At 42.0% G+C, this 22,804-nt stretch overlaps 1 protein-coding gene across 2 annotated transcripts in view; it reads right to left on the minus strand.

Moving 5' to 3' along the window:
- Ptprb (protein tyrosine phosphatase receptor type B) overlaps positions 1–22,804 on the minus strand; it is a 113,455-nt gene that overhangs the window by 51,897 nt on the left and 38,754 nt on the right. For both annotated transcript variants that reach the window (XM_052165789.1, XM_052165790.1), the window contains 7 exons: positions 21,867–22,145; positions 20,152–20,409; positions 17,905–18,168; positions 16,002–16,271; positions 12,880–13,140; positions 6,956–7,222; positions 3,502–3,765 (listed from right to left, as the gene is read on the minus strand). In XM_052165789.1, the coding sequence (XP_052021749.1) occupies positions 3,502–3,765; positions 6,956–7,222; positions 12,880–13,140; positions 16,002–16,271; positions 17,905–18,168; positions 20,152–20,409; positions 21,867–22,145 (1,863 nt within the window). The remainder of the gene's footprint in view (positions 1–3,501; positions 3,766–6,955; positions 7,223–12,879; positions 13,141–16,001; positions 16,272–17,904; positions 18,169–20,151; positions 20,410–21,866; positions 22,146–22,804) is intronic.

The raw sequence follows: 22,804 nt of genomic DNA on the forward strand, positions 1-22,804 counted from the left end.
CGAGGAAGAGATGAGTCTGAGGAGCCGAGAAGCTGACTATCGTGGGATGGATTAGTCAGCCGTGCACCCTGTGATTGCTTACAGATCACAGTCAAAGTCCCAGCTAACTTTTATTTTAGGCAGTGGTTTCTCATGCCATTTTAAATTTGTAAAAGTTACTAGCTAGATGCCTAGAAAAATCGAAGCATCAATTGATGCATGCTTTTAAAGCAAACATTATGACTAATGTTATTTTGTAAACCCAAGCCTCCTTCTAGTAGATATGCAAACAAAGGGCTCCCTGGACTGACGTTTTTCCTTCTCCATGATCAGGAAAATGCATTTTACTAGGAACACTGCAAAATGAAGTGATTCTGATATTTAGGATGGTCTAGTTTTCAATTTAGGGCTGAATTTTGATTCAATAATAAATTCTAAGTTTTCTCACTCTCGTAAATGTGTATGTGTGTGTGGTGTGTATGTGTGTGGTATGCATGCGTGTGTGAGTATGTGTGTATGTGTGGTGCATGCGTTTATGTTTCTGAGTGCGTGTGTGTATGTGTGCATGTGTATGTATGTGCTTGAGTGTGTGTGTGTGTGTGTGTGTGCATGTGTGTGTGTGTATGTGAGTATGTGTATATGTGTGTATGTGGTATGTATGTGTGTGGTGTGCATATGGTATGTATGTGGTATATGTGTGAGCGCGCGCATGCCAGAGACTGACATCTTCCTTGACTGCTCTTCACCTTAGTTTCTGGGAGAGAGAGGGTCAGTTTTCTAACTGAACCTAGAGCTTGTCACTTCAGCTGGGCTGCCTGGTCAATGATCTCCTCCTTGCTGTTTGACTCTGTCTTCTCCAGCCCAGTCCCAATGGTACAGTCATGAGTCACCATGCCACAGGCTTTTACGTGGGTGCTAGGGATCCAGACTTAGGCCCCCATGCTTGCGTGGTGGTCATTTTGTTGACTGAGCCATCTTCCCAGCTATAGTCTCTGTTTCTAACTGACTAGGACCAGCCATGGCCACCCGCAGGAGGAAGCATTGAAGGGAGCTCCACACTTGATCTGGAGCACTAAGCCCCTGTTCCAATTAGCTGTCTTTTTTAGCTCTTTTGAGCACCTCTAGGCCTGTAGGAGTTTGATTTACGTCACAGGATGTCTGCTGTGGCATATGCCAAACCCATGTCCTTTCCTTCGACTTTCTCCCAAATCAAAAAACAGCCAGAAATTCCATCATTTTGGCATAAACTATATTTTCCCATGAGGCTTTTACACGGGCTATATTAATATCTCTGGTTGGATTATATTTATGGACCAGGTTTATATTAGAACGTGGTGCGTCGCAAGCCTGGAACAAAACCAGGGCTTTACCTGAAACCAATTACAGTTCTGTTAGTATTTAGCCACCGCAGAGATGGGAAATTCTGAAATGGCACCGCATGTGCAAACCAAGAACGGTCAGTGATCTAAGCAATTTTCCGAAGGCAAAGCAATTACTGCAGGAAGGAGAGGTAGGTGAGCGTGAGCCTAAGTCAATAAGGGGCTCTCCAGGTGAGGTGGAAGTCATTTGTGAGAACTGCTTTAATGCACGGCGAGAGGATGTGACACGGAATTAGAAACATCGGTCTGTGCGCCCAAATGGAGAAGAGCATTAGCAAAGTTAGAGTGTGTTAAGACACTCAGCCCAAATGAGCAGGACGACAGCTCAGACACGCGTCCTCAGTGAGAGTCATTGGCCTCTGTCAGTCAAGGACGGAATCCGAGTTTACCCTGGTGAAAGTCACAATGCAGCTCTGAGCAGAAAATAGCTTCTCTCGAATTTGGGGAGATCTTAGCAAAAGGCCTTCCTTACAATATTAGAGTCCTGTGGACAGGGAATGCAAATCGGCAGTGGGTAGGAAACTGTAGGTTAGTAGATAGGGGACAGAGCCTTAATTTCTAGGCCATTTTAGACCCAGAGTTGATCGATATGGTGCTCTGACATCAGTACTCTGAAAGTGGAAAGTAGCTTTTGTGATGTAAGCCATGATTGTAATTATCAGTATAATTAAACTTTAGGTTATCTGAAGGGTAGGGATAATCTCTGTTCTTGCTTAGTGCTTCTAAATAAGGTATGACATAATGCCTGGACTCTGGTGCAGTTCAGACATGCGACTTTGGAAAAGCCACACTTTACTTCTGGAATTTTCATCATCTCTAAAATCAGGAAATTCAAAGATGGAAGGACCATCGGAAGGACCATTTCAATGCAAACATTCTGTAACAATGTAAACAGGTTTCTTTGTTGAGGGGAGAATTCACAAGGTCTGAGCAAGAGACCTGATAAAAATACCTTTTCTCCTCAAGATTCAGGAGCTACAGTGCTGGCTAAGCAGTTTAGAGTGCTTCCTGCTCTTCCAGAGGACCAGAGTTTGGTTCCCCGCACCCACAACAACGGGCTCACCACCACCCACAACGCCAGATCCAGGCCACGTGACCTCTCTTCTAGACTCCATGAGCCCCTACACTCACATGTAAACATCCACAGGAAGACACACATAATTAAAAAAACACTAAAAATAAGCATAAAAAGAAACAGCCAACCCTTTTTTTACCCTGCACACCTTCAGGGGTTACTATGTTTCTAGAGTCTCTCTAGGGGCCACCAGGTGGAAAATCTTGATTCTGATGATTCAGTCACCAGGAACTACCAAGTTCCTACTCAGCCCCAGCATCTGAGCTCACTGTCAGGGTGACATTGTTGTCCTATATGAAAAAGAACAGTTTCATATACAAGAGTCACCCCAGAGACTAATGGAAAAGACTTGACAGAAAATGACGTCAGCCTTGAGCAGAAAGTTCATATATAAACCTCAGAAAGCACCAATGCATCTGAAAATGATTGTGCTCCATATTTAGTTCCTTCTAGTACATCAAAGACCTGGGGATCATCGGCTAAGAGCTTTGCTCCCTAGTCTAGGAACTATAAAGGGTCACATTTTTACCTTGTGTTCAAAGAACACACAGTAGCCTTGACCATCATATATTTTGGGAAAGATTATAGAATTGAGAGACTTTTAGGCTCTGGAACAGAGCAGAGCTAAGTTTATGTTCAAGATCTAAGACTTCCTGGCCACTCAACAATAACAACCACTGGGCACATGACTTAACCGTCTTAAAACTTGATTTTGTAATCTATAAAATGGGAATAATAATAATGCTTATCTCAGAAAGAAACCTGTAATAATTAATTAGTTAGTATATACGAACCCACATTCCAGTAGTCAAAAAGAACTCTTGAAACAGAAATATTTGTTATCCTATTTAAATATCATATGAATTCCAACTATGAAAGGTAAGGAAGTCTGCCTGTAGATGTAATATCTACTTAGGTACCTACCGAGTCTCTTCAGTCAAAATATAAAGACTCCAGGACAATTTTGTGATGTTAATGGCCTTTGACCCAGGATCACTGCAAGTCCTTGACACAGTCTGTGTGGAGCCCCGTAGTACTCTCATATGGGGGGGTGGGTACCAGCCTTACCTGTTCGTTCTTCGCTGAAGGAGTGGCTTGCATAATTGCCACTCTTGGTGGTTATGGTGACATTGTAGAGGCGGCCTGGGGTGAGGGAGCTGAAGGAACACTCGTTGACAGATTTGGCAATGATGAGGAACTGAACCACCTTGCCCTCGTGGGAGAGGGTCACCACGTAGTGATCCACCTCTCCGGGCGCCGGCAGCCAGGAGACGCTGAGGTAATCATTCCGGCCAGAATTGTTGACTGTCACTCCACTCACGCTGGACGGGACTGTGAGTTCAAGCCAGGAGGAAAGTCATCAAAGAAAACACAAGCAAAAGTTTGAGTTAACTGTTGTACTCAATAAAAACCGGGCACTGGGAGAGCTGAGCTGATTAGACTGGAAGTTAAGGAGGTTTCAGGATCCCAAGTGGCTTTGGGAAGATAAACTCGTTTCCATCAGAAGGCTAATGAAAGAAAAACACAAGGAGGTCTTTTAGGTGACTCATAACCCCACATACCACCACTGTGACTTTATGGGGTTTCTGGGTAAGGGGTGTTTTCAGAGGTATTTTATATGAACGAGCCAAGAATGTCTCAGTAGGAAAGGAAACACAAATTTTAGCAGTTCAAATGAATCAGTTTGAACCAAATTCACCCAAAACAAACAACAGCAAACAAACAGAAAAACAAAAAACAAAGATACTTGAGGGTAGAGGAGAAAAAAAAATACATGGGTTTTCTGAAGGATTTAGACTCTGTGATACCTTTGACTTTCATGTGATCAAGCTTTTTTTGTTGTTGTTGTTTGGTTTTTGTTTTTGTTGTTGTTTTTTAAATTTCTGGTGAGTTTAATAGAAAGCACACCAGAAGTCCTGCTGTCCCTTTGGAAAGCGTTTTCTGCCCTCTAGTGGCCACAGACCTAAAAGTGTATGCTGGACGCTTTGCCCTCTGGACACAGCTCTCTCTGATGTGACTGACTGGGCAAACCTTCTCTTGGATGTTAAAATTATCATCCGTTTGTACCAGTTAGAGACCGATGCTGCAAACATCCACCAAGAAGCTTGCAGTTTTTTTTTTTCAGATGTATAAAAATGGAACATAATGGATGCCTTAAGGTTTTCCCTGGCTACAAGGTAAGAAGAAAGAATTAGTAACTGGGGAGTATTGAATAAAACATTTATTATGTATTGGAGATAAGCAGCTCAGACCCAGAACTGCCTTTGGTGATGGCAGACTGAACTCTCAGAGTGTACGGGGACCACATGTCTGTTTTCATCATAGACTGTTTAGAGTTCAGTTGGTTATTTTCATATAATTGTTAGGACTACTACATCGCATGCAAAAGTTAGGATTTGACCTCTGTGAGACCCGAGAGTCCTTCTGGTCTAATATGCCTCTATTTTTATGAATTAAGCTCAAAGTCTATCATACACACAATTGATGAGCTGTGCATAGCCTATTTAGAAAAGATAAAATTAGGAGGAGGAGAAGTTTTGCTAAAAGCATAACTCACTTGATTAAGATAAAATAGACTCAAAAGTTATCTGCTATTTCTCTAAAATGAACGTTTCTCTCAGATCGGGATTAGACGGAGTGAATATATGATGCTTTAGATTTAAGCTCCGCCAATTTTGCCTAGGCTGAAAATGTTCTTGTGTGCTTGTTTCAACTCTGTGGAAGCGTATCTGAGAGATAAGAAGACTTTTCAAAATCATTTGAATATTGAGCGATATATCAAGTATTGGAAGGAATTGCTAATGATCACCATTATGGCTTTAGCCACAGAATCATATTATAATGTGCTCTTTCTCAAAACTGTGCTAATGTTGGGAGCCTCTTGAATCTGTAGTCATTGTGTGTACACAGTAGTGTGGTTAGCGAGTTTCTTTGTGTGTCACTAGGTGCACACAGTAGTGCCCCATTTTTCCTTTCTCTGCTTTCAGGCCTAATGATCTGGGCCATGTTCGAGCTCTGCCCCTATTCTCAGGAGAAGCGGAGAGAGCAACTAGAATCCAGGGACAGGAAACTGTCAGGTTCCAGGAGACTGGGTCCCTAGTTTCTGTCAAAAGAAGAAGCGATCTATAGCATTGACCAATAAAGAGCTGAGACAGGACAGAATCCAGTCTAACCAATCAGATGCAGGATGCAGCTGAGACAGGACAGAATACAGTCAGTCTAACCAATCAGATGCAGGATGCAGCTGAGACAGGACAGAATACAGTCAGTCTAAGCAGACAGATGCAGGATGCCTCTCACTGGAAGACGGATGCAGAGTCCTTCTTAACTGTAGTTAAGTGTGGTGCTTAACTGAAGTGTGGTGCCAGTAACTATCACAAGGGAAGAAAGAGGGTGTCAAGAAAGACACCAGTGACAGTGTCTATTGTCACAGAACGAGAACACTGGTATGCATCAGCGAGTTTCTACTGAGACCAAGACCCTTGCTTCAGTTTCTCAGCCACTCCTCTGAGAGCTAAAGAAAGCAGTGTTTTCTGGGCTAAGTAGATGAGATGGATGATTTTGGAAAGAGATTTTTGCACGACACCACACCTGGTAATTAATGTCTGAGTGTTGCGTTTATAGACGGAGAACCCTGAATCCAACTTATAATAATTACATAACATATAAAGAGGTCAAGTTTATTGACCTGATTCTGAGTTTAGCTGTTATTATCAGAGCTTGGTTGGGCTTTTGTTTCCCAAAGAAACATGGAACATAAATTTCACATATTGCATGAAATAATAAGTTATGTACTGTCAATGGATTAGGTAGAAAAATTCCACTTTCTCTTCTGGTGCTGAGCCTTTCTGACAAAATAGCCACAAAGATGTTTATTTGTTGTCTTAGGTCACACTGTGTTTTGAGTAGGGATACCGAAGGTCAGAAGTGTTGTTTAGTTGGCATAGGACACTGAGCATTCGATGATGTTGCTTACAACATATACATGTGAGTTTTACAGGGGCACGTTTTATATTCCAGTAGTCCCAGCTGTTGGAAAGGCTGAGGCAGGAGGCTGATAGGAGCCAAAGAGTTCAGAGACAACTTGGGCAACATAGCAAGACTCTATGTATGCCACCTGAGAATGACATCAACTCAATCTTGACTTGTTAAGTGGATTCCATTTTGCTTCTATACCTTGAAAATAAGACTATGTGTGTGGAAGGTAGTTCATTACTTCTTTAATTGAAAAATAAAACAAAAACTTAAAGGAAAACAGCTTCCAAATAGAATAAGCTCAGACACCGAGTGGTTAGTTATCAGGACTGGAGATGTTTTGCTGGTTTTGATGTGGTTATGGAAGATAAGAAAAGTTCAGTATTCTCTCCTGTTCTCAGCCATCTACCAATTTCCATTCCAGGTACCTCTGGCATGGAAAGCTGGCTTTTAGGAAGGAAACAAGAGGGGCCTGATTTTAGGATGTTCAAAAAATCCCACATACCAAGGTATATGTAAGTTACAAACACCCTTGTGCATTTCTTACCTGTTCTTCCTTCTGCCACCACCTGCCGCGAAGAAATCCCTCCGCTCACCGTGGTCACCACCACGGAGTAGAGGCTGCCGGATTTCAGAGCACGGAAGCTGTATCTGCTGGTGTCACTGGAAACACTCTCATTTTTGACGACCACATTTTCGTGGATCAGTAAAACTTGGTAGAAGTCTACATCTCCTAATGCCTTTGTCCAGTTAGTAAACAGACTACTGGTCAACCCTTGGTTGCTGACGTGCAAGTCAGTCACTTGGGCAGGCACTAAAGAGCAGTAGAGAGAAGACAAAACACATTGGGTTTGGTCATCCAAGGCAGTGTAAGACTAAAGGGTCGAAATGGAGACAAAGTAAAGACAACAACAACAACAACAACAACATGTTTTGTTTGGTTTTGCCATGAGCTTTTCACCCTGTTTCTTGTGCTACTTGCTACTCTACAGGGTTCAGCCTTAGACAGCTGCTTTCAATTTATCAATTTCTACAACAGCTTTCAAGTTATCCAAGTCCAGGTCTGCAATGAGATGATGCTTATTAACCAGCTTTGGCTTTGAATTTTGCATAATAAAGACTGATGCTTTAAAGAATATTTTATTTGATGTGATTTTATTCATGCTTATTCTACAAGAACACAAAACCACACCATCTACTCAAGCCAATGACCATTACAGGGTAGCAATGGGACATTCCACCAAGCTGGTGGTTAGGCTGTGGATTAGCAAGCTGGTCATTTCTTTATAAGTATATCCTCCAAAGGGCTATTGTTATTGTTCCTGAATATTCCATGATAATATGTGCCATGTAATATATAAAATTATAGTATTGGTAATTATAATAAGTAGAGAATGCCTACCATCTTTTGGTTAGAGCAGAAGACATTTTAGAGGTCAGATTATCTACCATTCAAAAGTGTCTATAAAGTTGATTTCATAATTCCTTTACTAAAGAGAAAGCCAAAGATCAGAGACTATAAGCTTTTTAGTTTATACCACAGCTTGACAGATAATCAGTCAGATACCTGAGCAAGAGCTCTCTCACACCTCTAAGCCTGTGACCTTCTCGTTATCAGCTATTGGCCTTTCTAACCAATCCTTTAGTTAGTGACCACAGATGCCGAAGTAGACACTGGATTGATTCTCTTTGTGCTTCTTCCTTAACTCACAGTGATCAGAGCTTCAGTGGACCCCGTCCTTAAAGCTCATTAACTTTTAGATTAAGATGCAAATATATTCACTAAGAATGATACCATATGTAGGTCAGTAGAACCATCTGATTAAAATTTCTTATGGAAGGTAAAGGAACTACAACTATCAAACAGTTAAGACAAAATGAAACAAAAACAAAAACATCACCCCCTCACACGAATTACATAAACAAAGGTGAAGGGCAAATAGCCAATTTTGCTAGAAAGTTATAGTAATTAGGACAGTATGAATAAAACCGGCATAGGACACGCAGACATATAAGTGGATGGAACAGAGTTGGGAGTCTAGAAAAAGATTAATGAATACATACACATCTATCTATCTATCTATCTATCTATCTATCTATCTATCTATCTATCTACCTGCCTATCCATCTATATATATGTATGTATATATACATACATATATATGTATATATATAGTGAATCATAGAATCGAAGTATTTTATTATAGAATGTATATATGCATTATATATAAATAACTATGCTCTATATCAAAGGATATATATATATATATATTTGACTATATATGTATACACATATATACATATGAATCCTAAAGCTAAAAGTCTTCCAAGAAAGAGTCTCTGTGACCCTTTGTTAAGCAAAGAGGTTTCAAGTGTGATGCCAAGAGCTTTGTCTACGAGAGATCTAATCAGTCAGATGTTAAAATCAAGCGCCACTACTCACCAAAACACATTCGATTCAATAATTTAAAAAAAGGAGCCACACATTAGGACTTTTTTCAATACGCATTTCTAAATTGTGTGTAAGAATCAAGAAGTCTCAAAACGTTTGTCTGTTGGCCTGAAGAGATGGCTCAGTGGGTTGTGTGCTTTCTGGACAATCCTGAAAACCCGAGAGGGCGTCCTAGAACTCATGCAAAAGTCAAGTGAAGTGACGCATGCGCATGCGTGTAACCTCAGTGCTGCAGACTGAGGCGAGGAGGATTCTGGGACTTCTCTGGCCAGCCAATCAGGCTGAAGCCATGAGCTTCAGAATCACGTAGGCGCCCTGTCTCTAAAGATCAGGTGTGGGCTGGTGAGGCAGCTCAGCAGGTTACTGCATTCGCTGCCAGGCCAGATGAACTGGGTTTCATCCCCGAGACTCAGGTGGTACAAGGGGAGCGCACTGCCTCCTAGGAATTGTCACCTGATCCCCTCACGTGTGCTACGGCGTGTGTATGCCCACAAACTCACAAAGAAAAACAAGCAGACAGACAATTTTAAAATTTGAAAAGAGTAGAAAGCCGATAGACAAAAGGTGACATCCTCATTAACCTCTGGACTTCATCCAGTCATTCCTATGCGTGAGTGTACCCGCTTCCACGTGAGCTCAAACATGCATACAACACAAGCAGGCATGTACCGACTTCACCGTGAGCTCGCACATGCATACGACACACACATACATATGCATACAAAATTGTTAGGAAAACTAACAATGGGACTGAACAATGGGCAAAATATCTGACGGTAAACGTTCCAAAAGGAGATAACAGTGAACAGGCATAGGAAAGGGTGCTCAAGCCGTTAAGACACAGAGATTCCACCAACACGTCTGCCGGAATGGCTAAATTTTAAAATAAACATAGATAGACAATAAATACCAGGTGCTGCTGGGAGCTCTCATACATTCTTTACAGAAGTGTAAAATAAACTATACTCTATCTGGGCATGGTGGCAAATGCCTATAGTCCCAGTTCTACAGGTCAGCTGAGGCAGAAGGATCACTTGAACCTAGGAGGTTAAGGCTAGCCTGGTCACCAGTAGTGAGAACCCCATCTGAAAACATAGGAAAGTAGATGCTTGAATCGCTGTAGGAAAGGCACCGACAGTTCCTTCCGAAGCTAAGCAGATGCTATACTCCATTTACTCCGTCAGCCAGCAGTATGAACAGTAGACGTGATGAAAATATTAGCGTCTGCAACGATGCCCGGGGCTTTCATTTCCAGCAACATGCTAGATTATTACCATGAAAAATCACCCCCAATAAACATATCCCACAGACTGGATAAAAATAAAAACAAATGGGGCGATACACTGTCGAGAACGTAAGGAATTCTCAGAGGCCGGGAAATGAGCGCCAGGCCACTGATTACCAAAGTGAGCTGCTGCCCGTAGGCGTAGGCATACGCCCCAGACGTGAATGCACGCTTTGATTTTACAGTGCTGCGGGGGGTCCTGGAGATGGGAGGTCGAGTGTAAGACACCCCCAGGCTAAGAAGCTGATGGCTGTGCCCTCAGAGAACTGCATCCTTCAGGTTCATTCTTCTCTTCTCTCCATTCTATTGAGCCTTCTTAAAATCTGCAGGTGTGTGAGTGTGTGTGTGTGTATGTGTGTACTTCATTTGTGCTGGGAAAGTCTCTGCCCCTGATCTAAAACCTAAGCCTTCTTGGAAATTTTTCACTGTGAGATACCGGTCACGTGCTTACAACTGGGATCCACAGAGTGGGTATTCAAAACCCCCAGACTGACAATTATGTTAAACTAGGTCCGAGTTGACAGCCATCCTGGGTACATGGCTCAAAAGTCAAAAGAAACTTCTTTCTGAAATGCGAAGGGCATCTTGAAACAAAGCCTTAAAGAATTCTCATAGAAGATTCCAAGGACTATAGAAAAAAAAAGAACATTCAAAGAAATAAAGCAACATTAGCAAATAACAGCAAAAGTTAACAGACAACAATATCTTTTAACTGCTAAAGATTTCAGGTTTCAGGCTAATGACTGGACAGAATACAAAGCAAACACTTAAATGTACATCAGTTACAAAAGAGTATAGTTAAAACATATCTGAAGGGCTTGGAATATAGCTCAGTCATGTGTGGAACTCTTGCTCAATATGTGTGTGTGTGTGTGTGTGTGTGTGGAGTGTGTATAAGTGTATGACTTGCTCAAGCTGTGTGTGTGTGAGTGTGTAAGTGTGTGAGTGTGTATGTGTGTGTGAGAGTATATAAGTGTGTGAATGTGTGTGAGTGGGTGTGAGTAGGTGTGTAAATGTGTGAGTGTGTGTATATGCTTGTGAACATGTGTGTGTATACACTTAACTGAGGACAAAAGAACATACACAGACTTGGGAGAAAAACCAGAGGCTATTTGAAAGTGAAAAATATAAGGGATTTTAACAGATGGGACAGAGCTGAGTTGATGAGTTGAAGAAATAAGCCGATTGCAGACCAGGAAGCAAATACTCAGAATTGTGTCTCTGTTACAAACAGGGAATGGGAAGGAGTCAGGAGGCAAAACTAGATGGAGAGTTAATGGCTGGAAATGTGTGGAATCGGAAAAAAAGGCACAAATCTGAAAGAACAGACAGCCCAAGAAATCTCAGATAAATGAGCAAAAGGATTTCTGTACCTAGATTGTCCCTGTGAAACAGCAGAATGGGGGTGGGGTGGGGGTAGGGACTTGCTGGGGTAGGGACTTGCAGGGGGAGAGGGAGGCTGGGGGGTATTTAGAGCAGCGGCATTAAACAGAAGCTGGAAGCCTGCTTGGTAACAGACATAGCTTTAAGTGCCAGAGAAGCTGGGAAAATAGTCCCAGCATCCTGATAGAAAGTATCTTTCAGCACAAGACAAAAAACCATAGGAAACCGCTTTGCAAAACCAAAAGCTACAAAAAAGACACACCCAGAAATAAAAGCAAAAATGGAGAGAGTTTGTCCCTAGAACTTTTTCAATAAAGAATTTAAAGAACGTCCTTCTGGATGAAGGAAAACCCTCTGACGGGAAGCTTCTGAAACACAAGAAAGAAGGTGATAAGTCGGAAGAAAAGCCAAAGAGCACCATGACGTCACAAAACCATAGTTTGGAGAGGTAGAATTTACAAGGAGAAATGAAAGGGCTGGAGAGATGGCTCAACGGTTCAGAGCACTTTGCTGCTTTAGCATAGAGCCTGGATTTATTTCCTAGCATCCACGGGGTGGACTTTTGCTCATTTGCCTGAGATTTCTTGGGATGTCTTCTTTCATACTAGTGCCTGGGGACAGGACATTCTCTTCTGGCCACCATGGGCACCAGGCACACTCATAATAGTACACATACGTACATACAGACAATTGCTCATATATATTTTAAAAAGTTGAAGGAGAGAAAGACAGTACGGGCTATTCAGCGCTTATACATTGCTAATACCCATCTTGATGCAGACACGGCTTCTCACATCACTGAGAAACAGGCAGCAATTCTAAGAGCAGGGCTCAGCCTGGCACCTGTCTACCTGCTGGCACTGGCGCTCACGAGCTCCCACCCCCAGCCCCTGACTGATGTTAAACTATCAGTTCTTCTTTCTAAAGCCAACTTTCTCATTGCGTATAGATCCCACATCCCTCACTGAATGACAACAACAGCTTCCCCATTCCTGATGATGCCAATCTCCCCTTTCCTTTAGAAATTACAACCAGCATAAAATAGCCTGCTTTTTTTAAATAATGAAAGACAACACTTTCTACTGCACTCCCTGATCTCAATAGTGTCCCCACTTCTTCATTCTCCTTTGCAGATAGACCTTCATGTCAAGGTTACTTTCTAGTGTATTTTGATGAGTAAAATACACCTACCTAACTAAGCAAAAGAAGAAACTTGGTAAAATAGGAAATGCAGTAGAAAGGTTCATAACATCCTGCCAAGTACACAGCAGGCCCTGCAGGCACTTAGTGGGTATTTGCACATTTCCGTGGATAGATCATTGTGGGATTTAAAGTTTGTGAACGCCATTACCTGTCCTTCCTTTGATTGAAGATGACTGTTTTAAGTCTCCACTCATGCTAGTGATGGTAGCTTTATAATTCCGTCCAGGCATCAGGTCTGTGAAAGTGAATTCTTTGGCATCTTTGGAGAGGGATTTGTGGATGACCAAGAGCTCTCTGTCCATCAGAGAGATGATGTATTTCTCCCACTCCCCTAGCGGGGGCCGCCATGTGACACCCAATGAAGTTTCGTTAGCGTGCTTGATCCGAAGCTGGAGGACAGCCGAGGGTACTGAGGAAAAACCAGTCAAGACTTGGAGTCACTGGCTCAGTCACAACCACTAGTAGTTTTTAGAGAGCTACTCTTCTCCATTGGTTCTGGGCTCTACAGGAGTTGGGTGTGATCTTAACTCTCCAGCCATGTCGCTAGCCCCCAGAGTTCCTCTCTTCTTGCGGATCATTATTTTGAAATAATTTTTTAAAAATCCCGTGACCCACAAAACTAAAAAGAATAGGCTCCACTTGAGTACTTGAGTGGAGTGAGAAGTATTTATTGCTCTCAAACCTCAGAAAGACCAAGTGCTTCTCCGTTTATTTTAGAGGGGACCCTGCTGCGTCACAAAGGAGAGGCAACCAGAGAGCAGTAATTACAGTCTTAGAAAGGGCAGCCCTTATCTTAAAGGAATCTCGATGTCTTTTTCTTCTTTAGAAGATGTTATCATTATAATTTCTGGAAGACATTGTTAACAGCAAAATATTGACACCCCCCTCACAAAACAATGGGAAGCCACATTATAAAAGAATCGGTTGTACAAGAAATTACAATTTGATTTGAGATTTTCTGTAGTTTCATGGTAATGGATTACTGACTCATCAATATAAAAAGAAAACAATCCTGATGATAATTTATATCAAGGTCTACCTTAAGTTACTGCCAGTGTGGTTCTAAATTGACTCCTAGTTGGTCTGTGAGCATACCTTGCTATGCTAATGAACCAGAAAAAAAATCTAGAAAAAATACACAAATCAAAGGGTTCTAATTTTTTGCATTTACTCAAAGGACATCTGTAAAACCTCCCAGGCCATTAAGTGCCTGCGTTCTCAAGAAACATCACCAAGAAACTGAAAGATGTTATTTTTAAAGAAGCAGCGTGAGCACTTGCAGCTTGTACCTGTATGTGGGGGCTGGGTACTGTGTCAGTGGCCCCCAGAGAGTGTTGAATTGCTTTTCTCAAGCTTTAAAATACAGGCTGAGAGCCAGTTAAGGGTTTTGCTGTAGACTCTTGGGCGAGCGAAGCACTAACAATGCCAGGCTACATATGCAGGACTGAGGGCTGGCTTTCTGACCCCTCCAGCAGCGTGGATGTGAACCTTATCGGGAAGGAACAATTGTTTCAAAGCTAGAAGATGAAGTTGCCCAAAAGCAACCAAAGGGGAAAAAAATAAAATCTGAAAGCAAATTCGGCATGAAACAAATAGAAATCAAAGTTGGAGGCTGGGGTGTGCTGTCTTAGTTAGGGTTTTACTGCTGTGAATAGATACCATGACCAAGGCAACTCTTATAAGGACAGCACGTAATTGGTGCTGGCTTACAGGTTCAGAGGTTCAGTATATTATCATGAAGGTGAGAGCATAGCAGTATCTAGGCAGGCATGGTGCAGGAGGAGCTCAGAGTTTTATGTCTTCATCTGAAGGCTGCTAGCAGAATACTGGCTTCCAGACAGCTAGGTTGAGGGGTCTGAAAGTCCACACCCACCGTGACACACCTACTCTAAGAAGGCCACACCCCCAAATAGTGCCACTCCCTGGGTTAGGCATGCTCAAACCACCACAGGGTGGACCCGACTGTTCACTCAGCTTACATTTCCAGGTTGTTTGAGGTGACTGATAAATACTGGGGGACAAGAAAGACAAACATGTACTGTGAGTCCCGAGAGTGTCTTGGGACACTGGCTTAAGCTGGCTAGGACTTTGATCATCATCCCCCAGACATTAGTATTTGGAAGAGGAAAATATCACTGAGAGATACGTGTGGTACGTTATGGGGCTATCACAGCCATCCTCTTTGGCATTCTCCAAGAACATTTAATCACTGCAGTCATTTCTTTTTCAGGTAAGACTAAGGGAGACTGATTTCAGGTTAAGTGTGGTCTATTCTGCATCATCAAAGAAACGCTGCAGGATAACTGTCCCACTTGCAAGCAGAGCAAAGAGGTTCAGTGTTTGTAATTTACCTAAGAAATTGCATTATAATGGTGACAACAGAATGACCAGGACCCACGGATCCTAACCGGCCCTTTCCTGTCATAACGTGACAGCACGTCAATTCTCAAGTTAGTCAATGTTAGGCCAAGGCAATGGTAACTTGGTTACCAGCACTCTCTGAAAGATTGGTCTTTATTCTCAGATTGTCTCTTTTCTGTTGTTGCAGCATCTAAAATGTCTGTCCTTGGGACTGGAGAGATAGCTCAGTGGTTATGTATGAGTGCGTGCTGCTCTGGTATAGGACTTGGGCTCAGTTCCCAGTTGAGCATCTCACAAGTGCCCCTAATGTCAGCTCTCTGGGATCCTCTGCCCTCTGCTGGATTTCAGTGCATGTTACTGCTCCACCCTCCCATTCCCCACTGCAGCCGCCACCTCTGCTGCCGCCCTCAACACACATTTTAAAATTTTTATATGTAGGCTTTTTTGAGACAGGGTTTCTCTGTGTAGCCCTGCTCTGTAGACCAGGCTGCCCTCGAACTCAGACATCTGCCTACCCTCTCTGCCTTCTCCGCCTGGGATCAAAAAGCTGTGAGCCAACATCACCTGGCATAAAAATAAAGCTTCAAAATGTCTTTTCTTTCATGAAATGATAGTCGCCAGTGGAAAGGAGGTTTGGTGTTCAAAACTGACAAAATTAAGTGTTTGTAGCTCTGTTAGCCTTATAATAATAGCGCACCTTGGCCGGGTGTGGTGGCGCACGCCTGTAATCCCAGCACTTGGGAGGCAGAGGCAGGCAGATTTTTGAGTTCGAGGCCAGCCTGGTCTACAGAGTGAGTTCCGGGACAGCCATGGCTACACAGAGAAACCCTGACTCAAAAAAAAAAAAAAAGTGCACCTTTAGGGAGTACAGAAATAAAAATGACGGTCTGCCAACCGCGCTTGTTTTACCTGTTCTGCCTTGGCAGCGCTCGGGATTCCTCAGATTTCCGCTTTCAACAATGACGTCTACCTCATACTGTCTCCCTGGTATGAGCTCCAATCCATCCAGGGCATAGTGTGTCTCTTCCCTTCCCACGGTGGTGTTGAGGAGCACCAAAGATTCATTGAAGAGCAGGATGCGATAGTGCTCCCAATCTCCAGCAGGGGGCGTCCAGTTCACAGCGAAGGACTTCATCCAAATCTCGTTGTAGGAAAACAGATTCCTCACTTTTTCTGGAACTAAACAAGCACATGCGGAGAAGGTTTTGAAAACGAAAAATATTAAGAATATTAATTTGCTTTGTATGGGAAGCAATATACATAGAGCAGTGTTTGCTATTCAACACATTTGTATTGCCTCCGGATATCTGTACTCTCTCTGCCTCTCCCTCTTCCTCCCTCTCTCATTTTGAAGACATTTAACATTCAAGAACTGCACATGAAAATCACGTGACAGTTATACTTTCTCTTGCAACACTGCTGTTTTCCACAGCTTGTCTACCAACCCTGGAGATCATGACTGACATTGTATCTCACAGTGATGGCACCGACAAATGTGATATCTTTTGAAAAAGATACTGTGTGTTGTGATCCTGAAGCATCCTCATTTATTTTTTAATTCCAACTGGAAAGAACAAACCTTATGCATATGGCTTTGGGTACGTTTTGAGTGCAAACACGCAGAGTCTCTTCAAAAAACAAAAACAAAAACAAAACAAAACAAAAAACCAAACCAAAACACAAACAACCCCTGACCAAACAGAACCCAGGTCCTCACAGCTGTATCTCTTTTTTTCCCTCACAGACACTTCTTCTTCTTTCCCATTCTATTTTCCAGGAAGTTTACTCTTTCTAGGTTCTTCTGCAAGGCCATTGCCCCTAAACCTCTACTGATCTTCTGGAAGAGAATATTGCTCTTGGTCCCTTTTGGCAATATAGATCTTACTTGAGATCTCTAGTGACACTAAGATTGGACTCACATTAAACCACCACCTCTTTTTAAATTCAAGTTCCAGTACTTTCCTTGCCAGATGGCCATGAATAAGTTATTTAATTATTCCAGTTTATCTGCACTATGTCTGTGCTAATGGCATAGCTCTTAGCTTACAGTTTTCTTGCAAGAAATACATGAAATAGGTTTACAGTGCTTGCACAGGGCCTGACATGTGAAATTATCAATGCCATTGGCATTTTTAAAGGATACGGTGTGTGTGTGTGTGTGTGTGTTATTATGTCTTTGGTTAAAATGTAGCATCTATTAAGAAAAAGTCAGAAAATAATCCTTTAGTGAACTATACAAATGGCCTCTGAAAGATTATATTTTTAGTTTTAGAAATACAAAAACAAGTCACCAAGTAAGGTTGCCCACAGGGTGTATTTTGCAGAACCTTGTCTTAAAAGCAACAGTGCATCATATAACCACTTTAACAAGGTGCAAGGCTCATAATACAGAAATTTATTCAAATAAAGAAAGGGATAGATGTTCATTAACATAAATGAATAAAATTATTTATGGGAAATACCATGAGATGCTAAGTTGGCCTTATAAGAATGAATCAGAAATGTTTCCTTCATTGGCCTAGATGATAGTGGTGAACTTGTGATAGTTAGGTACTGGGGCAAGAGAAAGTAGGGAACAGGGGCAACCTGCAGATCTTACAGAAACCCAAGCACATTTGTTTAAATGATACAATATATGCAATTAAAGTCTCTGTTTGTCTGTGTGTGGGTTCTATTCCGTGGGCATTCTTGGTCATAAAAACCCTACTTCTCAGGTAGGAAAAGAAGTCAGTTTCTCCATTATTTTTCCCTATTCTGATCTACATCTGAGAATGATTGAGACAACCAGAGAGTATTCCAGCGGCTGACTCACCTGTTCTGCCCGTTGCCGACCTCTCCGCAGAAAGTTCCCCAGAGACACAGCTGATGGTAACTTGGTAAAGCCGTCCAGGGACTAAGTCCTTAAATTGAGTTTCAGTAACACGAGGTGCTAACGTTTTGGATTCCTTGATAGTCCCTTGGTGAGACAGGGTAATGCTGTAGGAATCTACGTCCCCAAGAGGTTTCTGCCACTTCACATTCAGAGAGGTTGAACTGCCGTCATTTGTCACCTTCAGATTTGAGACTTCCTTAGGAGCTAATTAGTAGAGAACAGAAAAGAAAATTCACTCAGCTCCTCCCTTGGTATGGCTGCGTTTTGAGCTAAACTTTAATGTCTATAGGACATAGTCTTTGATCAGGATAAAAATCACTTGAGAGACAAAATGTTACTGGAAATCCTAGAAAGACTGTGCCGTCATAAGAGAGCTATAGTCAGCAGCCGGGATTCTGGCAGGACTTGCAGGCTACCCACAGAACACTGGGAAGTTCTCTCTGTTTCGCTGTTTCTGGTTGCTTACTAGCAAATAAAGTTTGGCTAGAAGATTGTCCGTATTCCATTACAGCTCTGGGATTCTTTAGACAGAATTTATGATGAGGTCTGCCATCTACTTAATTTCTTTGTGAGTGTGTCTGAACATTTATTTATTTAAACAGATATACACTAAATAGGTTGATTAGTTGGTAGTTGTACAAATTTGTATGCTCAAATACTTTTTGAAAGGTCTTGTGTGTGATTAGTTGGTAGTTGTACAAATTTGTATGCTCAAATACTTTTTAAAAGGTCATGTGTGTGTGTGTGTCACATGTGTGTAAGTGTGCACACACAGATGCGAGAAGAGGCCATTGGTCACAGGAGCTGGGGGTTCCAGACAAGGGTGAGCTGCCCGCTGAGGGTGCTAGCAGCTGAACTCTGCAAGAGCAGTAAGCACTCTTAGCAGCCAAGCCATCGCTGGACCCATGGAAATACTTTTTATATTAAATCATGATGAAGTTCAAGAGCTGTGTTACTCGTACATCAAAGGAAAAATCATGAGAAGAGATAAAGGTTGATGAATATTTTTCTTACCTCTTACACATGCTGTAACTATGCCTGATGGAATAGTACAAATTAACAGTTTCTCTAGAAGACACAGTACAGCACAGTAAAAGGTAACTTGTTCTCTCTCTCTCTCTCTCTCTCTCTCTCTCTCTGTGTGTGTGTGTGTGTGTGTGAATCTCTCTGAATCTCTCTTTGTGTCTTTATGTCTATCTGTCTTTGTTTCTCTGTCTGTCTATCTGTATCTGTCTGTCTCTCTCTCTCTCTCATCCAACATGGCCTAGGACTTGCTATATAATCAAGTCTGTCCTCAAACTTGTGATCCTCCCACCTCAGCTTCCCAAGTGCTGGGAATCCAGGTGGACACCCTGGCTTTATTTTCTCATGATATTCACACACAGTTCTTAAGATACCTTGTGCATTTTCCTTAGGAACATCTACATATTTCTGAAGTGTATAACAAAAGATATGTGTGTATGTAGCAGTCTCCAATCTTTCTCTCCTCAGCCTCCTATAGTTCCAGATACTCTCCCCATTAGAACAATTTCAAAGGCATTACCTACTATACATCTTACTATAAAATTAGATAACTCACAAAGAGACATTTATTGACACATTATATAAATTAGGAACATTTGAATGCAAGTTCCAGGAGGGTCCGGACATTGTCTATCTTGATTGGTACTAATCTTGGTATATACCTAATACTCAAGAAGTGTTGGCTGAATGAATCAGTGAGCAAACAATTCATTAATAAGTAGCACCAATTTTTTTTTTCAGTTAGGCTGAAAAAAAGGTTAGGTTAGGTTGAGTATCTGGGTCCCATGTCATGTTTTCTTGGGTAGAGGGTTTTAGAAATGACTATGATATAAGAGCACGTCTCCATACAGCTCTAAGAAAAAAGCTCCAAATTCACCGTGCGTACTCACAAAGATAGCAGAGGCCTACATAAGAGCCAGAGGAAGGGAGCCTTAGGCATGTATTAAAAGGAAAAGTTTGAAGGGTTAGCTTCATCTTTAGAACAAAAAAGATCCATTTTTCTCTCAAAAGAGATCCATTTTTCTTCACAAAGATGGATATATGTTAGTCTTTCTATAACTCATGTGAATTTCAGTTTGTCCTACAGTACCATTATTCAAATAGCAAACTGGATTTAAACTTAATTTGAACCTTGCTGTTGTCTAGCGAAGAGGAGGCACTTACCGGTCCTCACCAGTTTCCACCTGGAGTTTTGTAGTCCCGAGGCCACAGTGACAATAGTGAGGTTGTAGAGGTGGCCAGGGGTCAGCCCGTGAAAAGCATAAGAAGTATCATGCTTGTCCACATTCACGTCTTGAACGATGGCCCCTTTATCCATTAGCACCAGCCTGTACTGTTCCACATTCCCAGAACCACGAGACCAGGAAATTAGGAGAGAATTAGGATTGGGGGAAATGCCAAGATCTTTCACTGGAGATGGTACTAGTGGGATAAAAACACATGGCCACAAGGTCATTCATCGTTCCCTTGTAGAAGACAAGAGATAGTTCTTTAATTTACACATTTATTTATACTCTTCTCTATACCTTAATTTGTATCATAGCAACATTCAGTAATGGTCCCTTGACAGTTCACTGGGACCTTCGTTAACCATCTTTATAAAGTCCCTGGGCTTTATCAGCTAAAGGGATAGCACACATTGCCTGTTTTATCACCTCTGTTTTGTAGCAATTAAGGCAGGCATTGCCTATGCAGTGTAGTGGAGGATGGCAAGAAATAATAAATAGAAGAGACAAAGGAACAAACTCTGAGAGATGTGGATGGAAAGACAGAGAAATAGCCAGATAAAAGGAGCGAAGGACTGGTGACAGGGAAGTCATGCACTTCCTTGGAGGGATGTCACACACAGGGACACCGAAGGAATTATTTTCTAGCACAGCCAAGAAAAAAAAAAAACTTATTTTAAGCCCAGGGGGCCATTTAAAAGACATCATAACTTGATATTATGAGAATATACCAAGAACAGAAAATAAGTTCTGTGACACAAATTTGCGAAATGAAAGTCTCGTTTTTTCCTGAATTTGAATTAGACAGACCCTTAGGGAGTATCTATTTTAAATTAGAGAAAATTCTGCTTTCAGAGAAATCTCATGACTTGTTCAACATCACTTAGCAGTGGAGTGGTACATTCACACACCCTATGTCAGTCCAGTCTTTTCTCATTAAACCTCCTCCTTCTCCTCCTCCTCCTCTTCTTCTTCTTCTTCTTCTTCTTCTTCTTCTTCTTCTTCTTCTTCTTCTTCTTCTTCTTCTTCTTCTTCTTCTTCTTCTTCTTCTTCTTCTTCTTCTTCTTCTTCTTCTTCTTCTTCTTCTTCTTCTTCTTCTTCTTCTTCTTCTTCTTCTTCTTCTTCTTCTTCTTCTTCTTCTTCTTCTTCTTCTTCTTCTTCTTCTTCTTCTTCTTCTTCTTCTTCTTCTTCTTCTTCTTCTTCTTCTTCTTCTTCTTCTTCTTCTTCTTCTTCTTCTTCTTCTTCTTCTTCTTCTTCTTCTTCTTCTTCTTCTTCTTCTTCTTCTTCTTTTTTTTTTGGTTTTTTGAGACAGAGTTTCTCTGTATAGCTCTGGCTTTCCTGGAACTCACTCTGTAGACCAGGCTGGCCTCGAACTCAGAAATCTGTCTGCCTCTGCCTTCCAAGTGCTGGGATTAAAGGCATGTGCCACCACTGCCCAGAATTAAACCCCTTCTTAACATATTATTTACTTTATTCGTTTATGATGGGCAGCACTTTCCTGTTTCTTGAATAGCATATAATTTTGAAGGTGCTGTGGAGGGTTGGGGAGAGTTTGCCTAGCATTCATGAGTCTCTGAGATTTTTATCCCCAGTACCATCAAAAAGAAGAAAAAGACACTGTGAACCATTAACCTCAGACAACACCAGACTTACCTGTAGATCCATTGGTATATACCGGGAGGGAACGCTTTTCTCCTGAAACAGCTGTGATGGCGATTTTGTAACTGATACCCGCAGTGAGGTTCAGAAAAGTATATTGACTCCAAGTGTTGCTCTTTTGAACTTGGACTTCTTGTATCTTTTGGTTGTTGGGATCAAATAATTGCACCTCATACCAGGTGACTTTTCCAGGAGAGGGAGTCCACCGGACCTGTAGGGCGGTTGATGCTGTCCTCTCGGGGTTGACTTCAACCCTCGAAGGAGGCAAGGGATCTGCAAAGGGGCATCAAAGAGAAGGCAGCGTAAGCGCTTTGAAAATAGCAGCGATGCTGCCACAGTCGCCCCCTTTCAGGTTCCTTAAAAATGTAAAGAATCTCCTTCTGGGAAGGGTGGGGTGGGATGGGGTGGGGGTGGGTGAGGTGGAGATCAATGGTATATTTGCTGTACTTGCAAACCTCTGCCTCATTTTGCAAAGACACAGCTCCCAGACCTCTTAGGGACGTGAACGTCTATTTCTGAGAAGGCCTTTTTGTTAAGGTAGGTCCCTGACCTTGATAATGCAGTCAAGGCTATGTCTTCTTTGATTTGCAAGTTCAGCACGTGTCGAGACACCGACAAGCATGCAGCATGAGCTTGGTTCAATACTGACGATCCAACCAGAAAATGCAAACTATTAGGAGATATTAGGAGTCTGGAATCTGTACTCAGCTTTTCCCCGGGCTGTACATTCTAGGTGTCATTTACATACACTTCATGAACAGCTATTCTTTAGGTGTAGTGGGGAGTGGAATATATGAAGTTAGGCTGTCCCTACTTCTGAAGGCAGGGAGCAGAAGCACTGAGAAAAACTTAGCAACCCTCGATAGTTTTGGCTCCACAAGTTGGGAGGAGCTATTGGGGAGGAATTTATAAATCAGGTCATTTGTTTGAGT

This window comes from Apodemus sylvaticus, chromosome 20 (genome assembly GCF_947179515.1).
Source record: "Apodemus sylvaticus chromosome 20, mApoSyl1.1, whole genome shotgun sequence".
NCBI lineage: Eukaryota > Metazoa > Chordata > Mammalia > Rodentia > Muridae > Apodemus > Apodemus sylvaticus.